Source organism: Lepidochelys olivacea (genome assembly GCF_965140295.1).
Source record: "Lepidochelys olivacea isolate rLepOli2 genome assembly, chromosome: 7".
Taxonomy (NCBI): Eukaryota; Metazoa; Chordata; order Testudines; family Cheloniidae; genus Lepidochelys; species Lepidochelys olivacea.
The window spans coordinates 30,053,137-30,068,079 of NC_140417.1; the positions used below are offsets into that span (position 1 = coordinate 30,053,137).

The window sequence follows — 14,943 nt, forward strand, 5'->3', positions numbered from 1 at the left end:
CCATAGCCCAGCCCTCAGGCGGCTGATTTCTGCAAAAAGATTTGCTCGGCCCAGATTTCCCACGATTTCAGCCCAATAAATGGCTCCCGGTGGCAATAGGATATCACAAATATAAATGCTACTACTGTGCGTAGCTCACACACTGAGATGCAGCCACCCCGGGCACAGGGATCCCTATACAAGGATCCCTCACCCAGCCCTGAGATGCAGCCACCTCTGGAGTGGAGCGCAGGGGACTGTTTAACAGCTGAACGTGTGTTTGTGACAGGGAGTGGGGAAGGACAGTGAATTGAATTTAAGCCATAAGGCGGAGAAGATTTCAGAGCTGCATTGGGGCATTAGGACCAGCACTGACTGGGAGGGGAGATAGGCCCGCTACTGAGCCCCATCCCACTCCCTGCAGCACAGCACCCCCTAGCACCACACTATGGCATTGGGGCCAGCCCTGACTGTGTCCCATGCCTGTGGTGTCCCAGCCCAGCCCTGCTCAGCGTGGGAGTCCTGACTGGGCTGGTCGAGGCTGCAGCTATTCTAGGCCCTGCAGCTCCCCTGGGCCCTATACTGACAGGCAGTCCCAGCTAATTACAGCTGCAGAGATTAACCTTGCCATGCAGAGGTGTTGGGGGTAGCAGGGACACCTGAAGGATGCAAGGTGGGCGGGGGAGGGTGGAGAGCAAGGAAACGGACCATGCACTGGGCCCGCCCAGCACCCCTTGGCCCCCTGCCCTCCCCCCCACAGCTGGGGCTGAGACTCTGCAGGGGCGGGGGCAAACGACTTGGCAATGGGATTTTCTCACTAATCCCCGGGGGCCGCCCTTGATTGGCTCAGTTAGACACTGGGCTGTGGGTCAGACGACACAACAACTCCTCCCAGCGGAGCCTTGTGCCCCCCCCCGAAGCTGATTACAGGGAGCACGTCCGGGATGAGCTCCCCCCTGCCTGGCCCGGGACAGAGCCACAGGAGGCATCGGAGGTACTTGCACTGCCCCCAATTCTCCCCACAGGGACTGGCACAGCTCCCCCCCCCCCGATAGGAACTAGCACCTTCCCCCCCTCAGGAACCAGCACAGCCCCACTTGCCACAGCACGGCCCCCCCACCCCCATAGGGACCAGCACAGCTCCATCTGCCACAGCGCGGCCCCCCCACCCCATAGGGACCAGCACAGCTTCATCTGCCACAGCACGCCCCCCCCCACCCCATAGGGACCAGCACAGCTTCATCTGCCACAGCACGCCCCCCCCCACCCCATAGGGACCAGCACAGCCCCACCTGCCACAGCACGGCCCCCCCACCCCATAGGGACCAGCACAGCCCCACCTGCCACAGCACGGCCCCCCCCACCCCATAGGGACCAGCACAGCCCCAATTGCCACAGCACGGCCCCCTCCCCCATAGGGACCAGCACAGCCCCAATTGCCACAGCACGGCCCCCTCCCCCATAGGGACCAGCACAGCCCCAATTGCCACAGCACGGCCCCCTCCCCCATAGGGACCGGCACAGCCCCACCTGCCACAGCACGGCCCCCCCCACCCCATAGGGACCGGCACAGCTTCACTTGCCACAGCACGGCCCCCCCCCACCCCATAGGGACCGGCACAGCTTCACTTGCCACAGCACAGGCCCTCCCCCCCCCGCCCATTCCCATAGGAACCAGCACAGCTCCCCCCACACCTCCACCGAGACCTGCACAGCCACCACTCCCACCGCCACTGCAACTGGAACAACCCCACCCCCACCACAGAGACCAGCACAGCCCCCCTTCACCGTCCCTCCACAGGGACCAGAACAGCCCCCCTTCCCCACAGCACAACCGCCCACCCCCATAGGGACCAGCACAGCTCTTCCCCTCTGCTGCAACTGCCGCCCTCTCCCCCCCCAGCAGAGACCAGCACCGCTGCCTCCTGCCACCCTCATGCCCCTGGGACCAGCACAGTCTTGAGTGAGATGAGTGCCTGGGGGCAGTGCAGGGGTGTCAGGGGGACACTCCCTGGCCTAGGCCATTGAGGAGGCCAGCCTAGAGGCTCTAAAGGACCCTTCTGGCCTTAACATTTGTGAATGAACCTACGGCTTCCTCCATTCTCCACGCACACCCACCAACCACCCAGCCTGCATGTTCACCCTTGCCTCGTCTATCTGTCCATCCACCCTCCCATCCCACACACTCAGCAGCAGGAACTGGGGGTGTTCCTGTGCGGGTGAGGGGTGGCGTTGATTAGGGGGTACTACTGGCAGGATGGGGAGGAGCTGTCAAGGTAAGTGCAGTGGTGACCCCTGCTGGGGCAGAGCCCCCGGCTCCCAGGGTGCGGCAAGCCGGCCCTAGGGGCTCCCCGTGGGTGCTGTGTATCAGGGAACAGCCCAGGTGGGAGCTGACCCATCCCTGCCTCACCCCACAGCCCTGGGGCACAGGCAGCTGAGCTGTGCCGGGTATGGCAGGAGCTGTGTGTGCGGGAGCGCCAGGCGCGGGACCGGAACCGCCAGCTGCTGCGGGACTTTGGGCACCTGGAGACCCAGCTGGGGCTGCTCTGGGCCAGGACAGACGCCGTCAGGAGGAGGAAGGTGAGACGGGCTCAGCACCCAGACATCTTGCTGAGCGGGCTGACTGCAGAGAGCCCCATGCGGGGAGAGTCAGACTCGGACAGGGGACAGCGCCCCAGGAGAAATAGACAGAGTCAGGACTCCCAGCTTCAAGCCCATGTTCTCAGAGGGGAGTGGGGTCTAGTGGTTAGTGTGTGTTTGGGGGGGATGAACTCCTGGGTTCTATCCTCCCGGAAAGAGGATGATTTAGCACCACCAGTGCAGAGAGTAGGTGGAAGTCAGTAACTCCGTGGGGCAGGAGAGGATGCTGAGATGCAGGGGAAGGAATTCAGCCCCGGGGGATCCAGATGGGGCCTGTGGTGGGACCAAGGGCAAAGGGTCACATCCCTGTCTTGCTCATCTCAGGTGGACTATGACGCATTTCTGCAGCGGCTGCTTCTTCACCCGAGGATGGAGGCAGGGAGCCCTGGCCAGGTCCCTCAGCACCAGGTAGGCACAGCCGAGTCACACTAACCCTCCTGGGCAAGAGGGAGTTGGCACCAGGGTGTTGGGGCATTGGGGCCAGCACTGACTGTGAGGGGGAAAGTGCCCCTGCCCTTCCCTGCAGCCCCTGCCTCCTCCCCACAGTTCTTGGGTTCTTCCCCTTGCCCCCTAAAGCACTGGCCTGGCCTAACCCTGCTTAGCGTGAGCTCTGCCTTGAAGCATGGTGGGCTCTGGAATCACCAGGTACTCAGTTGATTTCTCTTCCCCCTCTCCCCAGGACTGGGTCTCCGCCTGGATTTTGGACCCGGCTCTGCGCTCATGCTCTGGGAGACACCTCCCTGACGCCCCACAGTGGATGGATCATCTGCAGTATCGGACCTCATGGCCTCATCCCGTCTCCCCCACACAGTTCCCAGAGCCTGCTGCCTTCCTTGCATCCACAGGGGCAGGTGGGGCTGGGCCCCTGGAGGGTAAGGAGATAGCCCTGGCCCTGTTCTGTGCCGCTCAGCCTGGAAGCCCGCCCGGACTCCTGGGTCCTCCTGTCCCTGCTCTATACTGCTTGTCCTGGGAGCCCGGACTCCTGGGTCCTATCCCTGCTGATGCCTCTTTCTTCTCTGCCCCTAGCAGCCAGGCCCACAGTGGGCCCCCATGGCACACCCTGGCTCCACAGAGGGCCCATCACCAAGGACCATGGCTACTACAGGATGCTGGCTGCTGTGCCCCATCAGGAGTCATCCCCGCTTCTCCACCCACATCGGCTCGGCTTTCCCAGCACAGCTGAATCAAAGGGTGCGCATGGGGAGCCTGTGTGGGTGAGGGATGGGGCTCTCCTGGGTGGCAGTGCTCCAGGTGCCCCCCTGGCACCTGCACCAGAAGGAGAGCTGTTCCTGGTGGGGAGGCCCAGGGGCCTGTCCTGAGAAGTGGGGAGTCCAGAGGGGAGCAGAGGGGGGATGGGCACATGGAGGGTGCAGCATATCCCTAAGTATGGGCCACCAGGTGCTATCACCCAGCCATGTCCATGCAGCACTAGAGGGGAGTGGGGGTGTGGGAAGAAGGGGGCTCTAGGGGCTGAGGATGGGGAGTGGGGTAGCTGCGGGGCCAATGTGTCTCTGGAGCATGGGGGGCTCTGTGGTGCAGGGGTGGGGTCCAATCTACAGGGGTTCAATCCCCCAGCCTTCATCCAGTCTCCGGGGAGGAGCCCTACCTCTTTGCCAAGCCCTAGGTGTGGCATTTCACAAGGCCCAGCTCCGCAGCTCTCTAGAGCTCAAAGGCCCCTTCTCCAGACGCTCTGCAGCGAGTCCACCTGAATGGAGACTCCAGTGGGGGCTTCCCCCCTCCAGGCAGCATGGCCCCAGGGAGGATCTGCAGTGCAGCCTGGGGCATGGGTTAGTCGCCAGCATGCCAGCATCAGCTCAGTCTGGGAAAGGCAGGGGGCCAAAGCAGCCAGATTTGCTGGGATCCTGTGCAGGGGCGGAAGCTCAGCCCTCTGACCTGCCCCCAGGCCCCTGGCCTTTCAGAGGTGGCTCAGCCTTCTATCTCCCGCTGCCCGCAAATCCTTCTGCCAGGGGCCAGCCTTCTCCTGGCTTGTGGAAGAGAAGGGGAGCCCTCTTCGGCCTGGTAGGTCTTCCACAGCAGCCTCACCCCAGCTCCTGCTGCCCCTCCAGTTTGACATTGGGAAGCCTTGAGCCTCGCTGGCAAACCCCTCTCCCCCTAGCCTGGGCAGCAGCCTCTTGTCCCAAGCCTCGCTGGTCAGCCACTTAGACACAGCTGGGGGGAGCTACTCTGCCCTTAACAGCGGTGGCAGAGCATGGTTTATACACCCCACTCAGAGCACCTCCTTGGTGCCCCATTTCAATGTGTCTTGACTGTGGGCACCTTAACCAGGGGCCAGCCCCTTTTGGGATTAGATACTTGTTGGGTCCACAGTGATCCAGGCTGCTCCATCGGAGCAGGGGAGAGTTACCTCGGCACCATGTCCCACAGCCCCTGGGCGCTCCTCTCATCCATCTCTATGGGGCTGAGGCACCAGCTGTCCCAAGGGCAAGCCCGCTGGACCTGAGGGATGAGCCTAGCCACGGGCACATCACCCCCTAAATGGGTTAGCCCAGAGGCCTTCTCCTGCTGACCTTCAGGTCTATCCATGTCCCCAAAGGCTGGGGGAACTGATCTTCCCTCTGGTGGTGCAGGCCCCATCCAGTTACACCCCATAGACCTGCCCTGCGAGCAGCATGCCTGCCCACTCATGCCCCGTTCAGCTACAGCCTTGCACCTCAGGACTTTAGGATCCCTCGACAGGTGCCAAACCCCCCAGTTCGGGTTTGCCCTAATCCCCCCTTATGGGGGACCCCCTTGTGCAGCCCCAACTTGGGCCAGTCCCTACCTTTGTTTTTTCTCTGAGCCAGACCGACTCTCTGTGATCTCATCTGCTGATCGGCCCATGCTACGCAGCTCCCGATCTAATAGGGTGACCAGATTTCCTGATTTTATAGGGACAATCCAGATTTTTGGGTCTTTGTCTTATATAGGCTCCTATTACCCCCCACCGCCGTCCCGATTTTTCACATTTGGTGTCTGGACACACGACGATCTAACCACAGCCTGAGCTCATGTGAGCAGATTCCACAGAACTGGTCTGGCCCCCCCAGGTCTGACACAGCGCAGTGACACCTGCCCTATTACCCCCTTTGTGGCAATATCTCCCATCAGCGTGGCAACCCCAAATACACCCCCCTGGGTCTGCTGCACACCCCAAACCCTTCTCCTGCGAAAAGCCTCAGAGCTCAGTTCACACATAAGCAATAAGGCCTTTTGGAACCATCCCTGGACCCCAGTAAGGGCCCCCGCCATTTGACTACACAACCCAAGGCTCTGGGACCTGGTGAGAGAGTGAGACAGCAGTCTGCCCGCAGGGGGACCCGCTTCTGATGGCAAGGCAGGAGGGAGGTGGAAGCATTTACAGGGTCTGAGCTCAGTGTGCACAGTGACAAACAGGGGCCTGGAGTCCGAAGGAGTCGGCGAGTTGTGGCACTCGCCCTGGGAAAGGCTAAGCTTGGGGCTTGGCAGAGAAATAGGGGTCCTCCCAGGAGACTGGGTAAAGGCCAGGGCAATGAAGTCTTGCAGATCGGTGACAGGGTGAGTTAGGGGGCTCTGTGGGGGTGGCAAGGCCCGGGGGGGGCGCTGGAGGGGGTCTGCGGGTGCAGGGAGGAGGCTCTGTGCTGCAAGTGAGCTGCTTGGGGCCTCTGCCTCCCTCCAGGGCCTGGCACAGTTGCTGGCTCTGCTGCAATCCTGTGGCACGGATCTGGGAAGGGATCGGGCACTTCGCTGGGCAGCCTTGGCCATGCCCAGCCTGGCAGCTGTAGCCTGTCCCAGCTCCGCTCCCCTCCCTTCCAGGGACTCGTCCCCAGCCCACGCAGACCAGGGCACGTGCAGGAGCTGGGACACACCCTGAGGATGCTGCCAGCTCTGAGGTGAGGCACCGACACCGGGCAGCTAACAGGGCCTCCAGGAGGCTGCTGTGGAGAGGAGCCTGGGAGCAGGACAGCACGGAGACAGCCTGTGAGGAGCCCTGGAACAGGTACCTCCCTGGAATCCCCCCAAAGGTCCCCAGCCACTGAAGAGAACCCCAGGGGATGGTGCATCACCACCCATCCCAATATGCAGCCACCTTTGGGGTGAGGTGTGGGGGCTGTTTATACAGGGACGCCTCACCCTGCACTGAGATGCAGCTGGCTCTGGGGTGGGGCACTGGGGCTGTTTATACTGGGATCCCTTGCCTGGCCCTGAAATTGCAGAGATCTCTGAGGTCGGGCACTGGGGCTGTTTGTACAGGGATCCCTCACTCTATGCTAAGATGCAGGTGCCTCTGGGGTGGGCCACAGCACTTGGGCCTAGTGGTCTCATCCTGTCTCTCTTTCTCATCCCTAGGGTCCCAAGACTGTGGTGCAAGGAGAAGACAGGAGGAGACACCACAGTCCTGGATCAGGGTGGGAGCTGGTGCCAGGAGCCATGTGGGGAGCAGGCAAGGGATGACAGACCAGAAGAGTCTCAGGGGAAGCCAAGGCGGAGGCTGAATGTCAGATTGAGACAGACTGTGGGGAACAGGGATCACAGAGAAGGGGCACAGCTGAAGGGAGAGAGAGGGCAGGTTCCCATCCAGGGGGTAGGGCAGCTGGAGGGAAAGGAGGGACACTCAGCCATGGGGCAGACACAGAAGGAGGAGGAGGAAGAGGAAGGTCTGGCAGGAGGATTGGGGGGCCAAGAGAGGGAGGAGGATGAAGAGGGGAATGAGGGCCTGGTGGGGAGGCAGGGGGACCAGGAAGCAGGGGAGAAGGATGAGGAGGGCAATAGGGAGGAAGGCTCTGGAGGGGCAGGGGAGGAGGGGGAGGCAGAGGGGAGAGGGAGCAAGGAAGGCTCCTCTTTGGATCATGTCCAGGCATCAGCAAATGGGGGAGAGGACAAAGAAGACCTGGTGGAGCGGAGGGGCCAGGAAGAGTGTGGTCTGGCAGGGGGTCAGAGGAGCAAGGAGGAGGACAGTGAGGAGGAGGAAGGCCTGGTGTGGGGGCAGAAGGGCCAAGAGGGTGGTGAGGATGAGGAGGTGGAGGGTGAGGAAGGCCTAGCAGGCGGGCAGGGGAGCGAGGAGGAGGAGGGCAGCAAGGAGGAGGAAGACCTGCCGAAGGAGTTGGGGGGTCAGGAGGAGGCCGAGGAGGAGGAGAGTGAGGAGGAGGAGGAAGGTCTGGTTAGGTGGGGGGGCCAGGAGCAGGGTGAGGAGGAAGAGGAGGGCAGCAAGGAGGAGGAAGGCCCGCTGAAAGGGCTGGGGGGCCAGGATGGGGCCAAGGAGGAGGAGAGTGAGGAGGGCAGCGAGGAGGAGGAGGAGAGCCTGGTGGGGTGGGGGGCCCAGAAGCAGGGTGAGGAGGAGGAAGGCCCGCCGAAAGGGCTGGGGGGCCAGGATGGGGCCAAGGAGGAGGGCCTGGTGGGGTGGGGGGGCCAGAAGCAGGGCAAGGAAGAGGAGAGCAGCGAGGAGGAGGAAGGCCTAGAGGGGCAGCAAGGGGGTCAGGAGGGAGGAGAGGAGGAGAAGGGCAGCGAGGGCCTGGTGGTGGGGGGCACAGAAGGCCGTGAGCAGGAGGAGGAGGAGGAAGATGCAGACAGCGACTTGGTGCTAGGTGCTCTGGGAGCTGGTGCCCAGGGGGGCCCAGGCAGTGTTGAGCAGGGCAGGTGAGTCCTCTTCTTACCCTCCCCCTGGGCCACGAGTCCTGGTGAATCCTCCCCTTTAACCTATCTCCCCATCTCATTTTAGGGGCCGTGGCAGAGAGACCCCCGCCTGGAACAGCCACACCCCAGAGTCCCCACAGGGTGAGTGTGGAGGCTGGTATCCCCGCACTCGACATCCCTCAGTTAGACCCATGACCCATCCAGCCCTGAATTCCAGCCCAACCACCATCAGTCAGACCGAATGGCTTATGCAACCTGGTATCCCCTCAGTCCGACCCCTGGGCCCAGCCAGCCTGGTATTCCCCCTTGGTCCGACCCCTGGACTAGGGTTGCCCACTTTCCGATTGCAGAAAACCAAACACCCTTTCCCCGCCCCTGCCCCACCCCTTCTCTGAGGCCCTGCCCCTGCTCACTCCATTCCCCTCTCCCTCCGTCGCTTGCTCTCCCCCACCCTTGCTCACTTGCTCATTTTCACTGGGCTGGGCAGGGGGTTGGGGTGCAGGAGGGGGCTCAGGGCTGGGGCAGGGGGGTTGGGTGCAGGAGGAAGTTTGGGTACTAGAGGGGACTCAGGGCTGGGGCAGAGGATTGGTGTGCAGAGGATGCAGGGTGCAGGCTCCAGGAAGCACTTACCTCAGGTGGCTCCTGGAAGCAGCTGGCATTTTGCTCCAGCTCCTAGGCAGAGACGTGGCCAGGAGACTCTGAGTGCTGCCTCTGTCCGTAGGCACGCCCACACACACACACAGCTCCGATTGGCCACGGTTCCTGGCCAATGGGAGCTGCAGAGCTGGCGCTCGGGGCAGGGGCAGCAGGCAGAGCCCCTGTGGCCGCGCCTCCGCCTAGGAGCTGGAGGGAAATGTGGGCTGCTTCCAGGAGCCACGCGGAACCAGGGCAGGCAGGGAGCCTGCCTTAGTTCCCTGCTGCACCACCGACTGGACTTTTAACGGCCCAGTCAGCAGTGCTGATCAGAGCTGCCAGGATCCCTTTTCAACCGGGAGTTGCGGTTGAAAATTGGATGCCTGGCAAACCTACCCTGGGCCCAGCTTGCCTGGTATTTCCCCCTGATCAGATCTAAGGTCCCTCAGCCTTATATTTCCCCCCCGACCTGTCCTTTGTCCCAATGCTCCCCCCTGCCCAGCCCCTGCCACCCCGCCCGAGCATTTCAGCTTCTGCATCTCCTACTACAGATCCAGGACAGGATTCAACCTGGGAGGAGGAGGAAGAGGAGGATGCAGAGAGTGAAGGGGATGAGGCCATAGAAGCTGCTTTGGCTCCCCAAGGAAACGCAACAGAACCAAGGTGGGAATTGACCATGAATCCTGTGTTCCCCATGTCCGAGTGTGGCACTAGGGGGGCGCTGTGCTGCAGGGAGCAGGAGAGGTGCTTCATAGGGGTGCTCTCCCCTTGCAGTCAGTGCTGAACCCTAGGGGGCTCTGTGCTGCAAGGAGTGGGGTGGGAATTCAGTAGGGAGCACTCTCCCCTTGCAGTCAGTATGACAGGCCATACCCAGGTATAAAGAGGCTGGAGCAGAGGCAGAGAATTTCCTTCCCTTTCCCAGCCCAGGCTAATGAAAACACCCTGATCCCAGAGTGCCCTCTACTTGCCCAAGGCTGAATGACAGCGATACAGATTTCTCTGCCAGGGGAGATGCCTTGTGGCTGCAAACTGGGTGTGCAGTCTGGCCCATGCTCCCCCATGTGTCAGAGGCCCTGTATGGCCTACAGTCCATGGGGAGGCCCCTCAGTGTGGCTTTGCAGCAGGCATCCACCACAGGGGAGGGGCTGGACAGAAAAGTCTCTGCAGGGTGAGCAAAACCAGGCCAACCCTGCCCCCAGCTCAGCTAAACATGATTCCTAGTACAGTACAAGAAGAGGGGTTAGAGCAGGGGGGCTGGGAGCCAGGGCTCCTGGGTTCTATCCCCAGCTCTATTATGGGAGTGGGGTCCGGTGGGTTAAAGCAGGTGGACTCCAGGGTTCTGCCCTTGGCACTGAGTGGATAAATAATGGGGGACTGTGGAACAAGTTGCCCCCCAAGGAACTAAGCATTGTCAGCCTGCTCTGATATAAACGCAGATCACATGGCATTTACACCACACTCCATCAGACCAATCCAGGTAACTGCCCAGGGAGGGGAGGAGAGGGAATGCATCACATGGGTGGGAGCAGCCCTGATACCGCGGTGACGGGGGTGGGATTAGCACCTGAGTGGCAGTGGCATAGTGAGGTGGAGCAAAAAGGGGCAGCAGACATCAAAAAAGGTGCCACCCACTTGTACTCACCAGGCGGCGCTCAGGGTCCTGGGCAGCACTGAAAGCCCCCGCGGCGAAATGCCACCGAGGAGCCGGTGCGCGTGACGGCCCCTGCCGCCAAGGACCCGGAGCGCCGCCGGGTGAGTACAAATTAAACAAGGTGCCTATCAATTAGAAAGGTGCCACTTGTGCGCAGAGGGGGAGCGGCTGCTCCCCCCGCTCCCTTCCCAGCTACGCAACCGCTGAGTGGGGCAGAATCTGGGCGGGAGCTGGGTGCTGAGCCCCCGCAGTGCTCTGCCCTTTGCAGGGCGAAGAGGAGAATGTCAGAGAGCCATGAGTGGAGGAAAGGCCGCCAGAGAAGCCCCCGCTTGGAGGAAGGGTCAAGGAAAGTCAAGGTGGTCAAGGAGGCACCGCCCACCAGCACCACCCAGTGGCCAAGGTGCAAGGGGTGAAAGACAGGGCAGGTTCTGTAGGCAAAGTCTGGTCCAGCTCTTCCCCCCTCGCAGGAGGATGAGCTGGAGTCTTTCCAGGGAATCCAGTTCCATGGTTGGTGATGGCACATGGGGCCTTTCCCTTTTAGAGGGCACCTGCTCTGATCTGGTCCCAGGGTGGGTGCAACATACTGGGGAGCAATCCAGACCAGTGAAGGGTTGCCATGCAACCTTGGGTCTCTTACAATACTTCGCTGCAGCAGCTCCCATCTGGGCTGCTCACAAACCGCCTTCCAGCATGTCGATCACACCCTGACTATCTGTGGGTAACTGCAGCCTGCCAGCCATGCTTGGGTTGCACTCTGGCTTTTACCAGCTTCAGTTCCTCTGCCGGGTGATAACAACACACTCCCAGTCCCAGATTTCCCTCCCAAAATGTATGTCCTGTACTGCCCAGCCCTCTCCTGGACAGTCCAAATATATTCAATCCGTTATTGCTTTAAGGGAGTAATATACACACTACGTGCCATCCTGTATGGAGTTACCCAGACACTTCAGCTTAAACACACTGGATTAGATAAAACAATAAATCACGTTTATTAACTGCAAAGAGATTTTAAGTGAGTGTGAGCAACGAGGCATAAGAGTCAGAAATGGTTACAAGAAAAATAAAGAGAAAACGCTTTCTAGTGCCGAACTTAACCAACTGTATAAAGCAAAGTTTCTCACCAACGTCTCCCCCAGTGTCCAACAGCTGTTTCCTTTGTCTTCTCAGGGGCGGAGAATGAGATAGGCAGGGAGGGTAGTCTTGGGGGGGTTGCCCCTCCTTTTTATAGTTTCAGTCCTGCTTTGAAAAGCATTTCAAGCTGAGAACCAAGAGACAGGGAGTCTGGTGGAGGAAGGAGACCTCAGGCTGTTCCTTAAGATGCAGATCTCTTTGCCTCTCTCTCCCTTTCTTGTAACCCATCAGCTTTGCTAACGCCTGGCTGATGCATCGGCTTACACTTTGGACCTGGCTACACTAGAGAGTTTACAACAGCGCAGCTGCACCGATGGCTGTAAGCTCTCCAATGTAGCTGCTCTAAGCCGACGGGAGAGCGCTCTCCTGAGCGGCGGTAGCTATGTATGCATGAGAAGCTGAGCAACCCCCTGAGTGACATACGTTATGCCGACACAAGCTGTAGTGTACCCATAGCCTCTGTCTTTGAGAAATTGTTTTAGCCACTCCCCAGACTTATCTCGGAAACACACTTCAGTCATGATTTCAGCTTATGTTCATAACTGTACACATCATGTTACTACATGCATTTTACTCTGATATTACTTACTGATCAGCAAGCTATGAATTTTCAAATGATACCTCACAAGGCAATCCATGTACAAATATTAGTGCAATAGTGTGCAGGGTCTGAATACAGGGGTGCACTCCATCACAGTGGGGGAGACTGGTTGGCTCAGGGGCAGGGATTGGGATCTGGGGCCTTTCCTGTCTAGGGGGCAGTGGCTTCTGTCTGGATCCTCCTATGTATGAGATAAGTTTGCCAGGTCTCCACCCAGTCCCTGGATGGCAGACTCCCCACAGGGGCACTAATTAACCCCATGTGAATTTGCTGTCTGCTTGGGAAGGGGTGACGATGTGACGCAGCAGGGAGGGGGGAGTGTTGACCTGGGAATGTGCCCTGGGGATGGGAGACCTGAGAGCCTGTAACCTGAGCCAGGATGGGGAGGAGGAGGTAAAACCTCTGCCCAGGAATGTGAAGACAGGCTGCAGGAGAGAGCCTGCTGGGTGGGTTTAGTTTCAGTTTGGGGCTGGGTGGAGGAACATAGGGAACCCCAGGGCTGGGGTCTAAGCTCCCTACTCCCCCAGAAGGACTTGACTGAGGGGTCCTGGAGGTCCCCACAAGCTCTGTTTTGGACTGTGTTCCTGTTGTCCAATAAACCTTCTGTTTTACTGGCTGGCTGAGAGTCTCAGTGAATCCCTGGAAGAGGAGTGCAGGGCCTGGACTCCCCCACAGTCAGTGACAGAAGGGGAAGCAATTGATTAATGAACTGGGTGAAAGGGGGGACCATGCGATCAGGGCATTTGTCTAATTTAAAGGGCCAGGGCATGAGGACCTGTCATGGGGAGGACTTTGCTGTGGAGGGGGTGGGGAGCAGGCAGCCTCCAAAGGATGGGGAAGGTTGGCCTCATTCCCGTGGTACTTGGTATAGCACAGGCCCCTCCCTGGGCCAGTGGGCAATGGGTACTGGATGGTCCCCTTGGGGCAGGTAGAGGTGCCCCCAGCTGGGAGTTCCCTGACCCGTCTGTGTTTGTGCTTCCTCCCCCAGGACACCGCCACGGGGGCCTGCAGCTCGCAGTGTCACAGGTGAGGAGGTGTCCACGGACAGACACAGGCTAATACAGAGCTGGGATTAGAACCCAGGAGTCCTGGCTCCCAGTCGCCGCCCCCCCCCCCCCGGCCGCGCTTAAGGCCACTAGATCTGACTGCCCTCCAGAGCTGGGAATAGAACCCAGCCACACCTGCTTACCCCACTTTACCTGCACAGGGTTCTGGGGTGACTCGGAGGAGCTGGGAGCAGGCCTGGAAACGTACCTGAGGAAGGACCGGAGCCTGGACGACCAAGACGACTTCTATGACTGAGGGAGGGATCCAGCACCTGCGGGTCCCAGTGAGACGGGGGCGATCTGGGATTGGAGATTCACTGTGCTTGGCCTTGGGGGCCACAGAAAGACCCAGAAACAGTGCTGTGAAGCCAGTCAGCAGGGTGGGAGCGACACATGGACTGAGGGATCCCTCCCCCCCGAGCATGGAGTGTGTGACCCCATCCTGAGGCTGCTCCCTACCCCACAGAGTGCAGGACTCTGATTGTCCAGAGCCCTCGGAGAATGAGGGTGGCACATCAGGCAATAAAGTCTCCCAGAAAGGAACTGAGTGGAGAGGCCATGGGGGGCAAAGGGGCCCAAGGTGGGCAGGGAGTTTATAATGCCCCATTGTGGGATGGTGGGGAATCTTTCCCAGTCAGGGGCTGGGTCAGAGGAGCAGGGGAGACAGAATGCACTGGGGGACTGAGGGCACTGAATGAGACAAGCTGATTAATTGGGAGTGATCAAATGGGGAGGGAGAGAGACAGGGCCCTGGCATCAATCCAGAGTCACCCACTGACTGCTAGGGATCAGGCCAGTGCCCATCTGTACTGCGGGAGTTGGGAATCTGGCACCTGGGGCAGCGCAGCATCGGTGCCAGTGCAACTCAGCAACCTGGCTGCTGAGGGAGAGACACTGTCAGGGGGAGACCCAGCCCCGCCCCATGGCGCTGGTGAATCCCATGACCCACCCCCTACTTAGCACAAGAGACAGCAGGGCTAGCAGGAGGTGCCCACGTGGGGAGGGGAGTGGAAGGAAGGAAGGAAGGGCCATGCGCTGGGCACAGAAAATGGCTCAGCCCTGGTCTTAGAGTCCCCTGGCCCACGTATGGGTGGCCCTGCCTCGTGTCTGGGAATGAAGCAGTGACTGGGGCTGTGCGGGACTCTTGGGGGCGGGTCCCAGCTGTGAGTGTGTCTGTGGGGATCCACTATGACGAGGTGGGGGGGAAGAGTCAGAGCTCAGTCAGTGATCAGTCAGTAGCAGGCAGGCCTGGCATTAGGGTCTGTGGCAGCCATCAGGGGCCACTGTGCAGGTGGGGAGGGAGAGGGGGCAGTATTACCAACCTCAAGAGATAAAAAAATGTATGAATCAGATCCTGAAAAATCCTGGGGTTTTAAGCAAGATGGTGTGGTTGTGATGGCTGAACTCCCCCTGCCCACCTCAGTGTGTGTGTCACACAGCATGTATATGACAATTGCTGATGACAACGCTCCCACAGGTAGCAGGAGTCAGGCCTGGCAGGCCTCTTCTGGGAGCCCCATAGGCCCGAGAGCTTGGGGTGGGAAATGGGGCGGGCGCTCAGACTTGGCACCACCGCCTGCAGAAGCAAGGCAGAATGGAGAAGCGGGAGCTCTGGGGGGTATCCGCCTAAGTACCTCAGAGTCATATCCTCC

The 14,943-nt window shown here is 60.2% G+C and overlaps 1 protein-coding gene and 1 long non-coding RNA gene across 3 annotated transcripts; both read left to right on the forward strand.

The window, feature by feature from the left end:
- Positions 1 to 923: 923 nt before the first annotated feature.
- Positions 924 to 7,869, forward strand: LOC311524212 (uncharacterized protein; the record flags this gene model as incomplete). Its single annotated transcript, XM_084635091.1, has 8 exons — positions 924 to 973; positions 2,397 to 2,559; positions 2,944 to 3,027; positions 3,299 to 3,491; positions 3,646 to 3,810; positions 6,412 to 6,595; positions 6,946 to 7,751; positions 7,856 to 7,869. The coding sequence occupies 8 exons, from the start codon at positions 924 to 926 to the stop codon at positions 7,867 to 7,869; spliced, it is 1,659 nt and encodes a 552-aa protein (XP_084491217.1).
- Positions 7,870 to 8,123: 254 nt separating this feature from the next.
- On the forward strand, positions 8,124 to 13,834 carry LOC311524203. Of its 2 annotated transcripts, XR_014712504.1 has the most exons (5): positions 8,124 to 8,232; positions 8,315 to 8,370; positions 9,414 to 9,525; positions 13,234 to 13,271; positions 13,453 to 13,834. It is a non-coding gene; the product is annotated as an uncharacterized lncRNA (long non-coding RNA). The 2 variants fall into 2 exon arrangements; XR_014712505.1 differs by lacking the exons at positions 8,124 to 8,232; positions 8,315 to 8,370; positions 9,414 to 9,525 and adding an exon at positions 11,555 to 12,691.
- Positions 13,835 to 14,943: the final 1,109 nt, after the last annotated feature.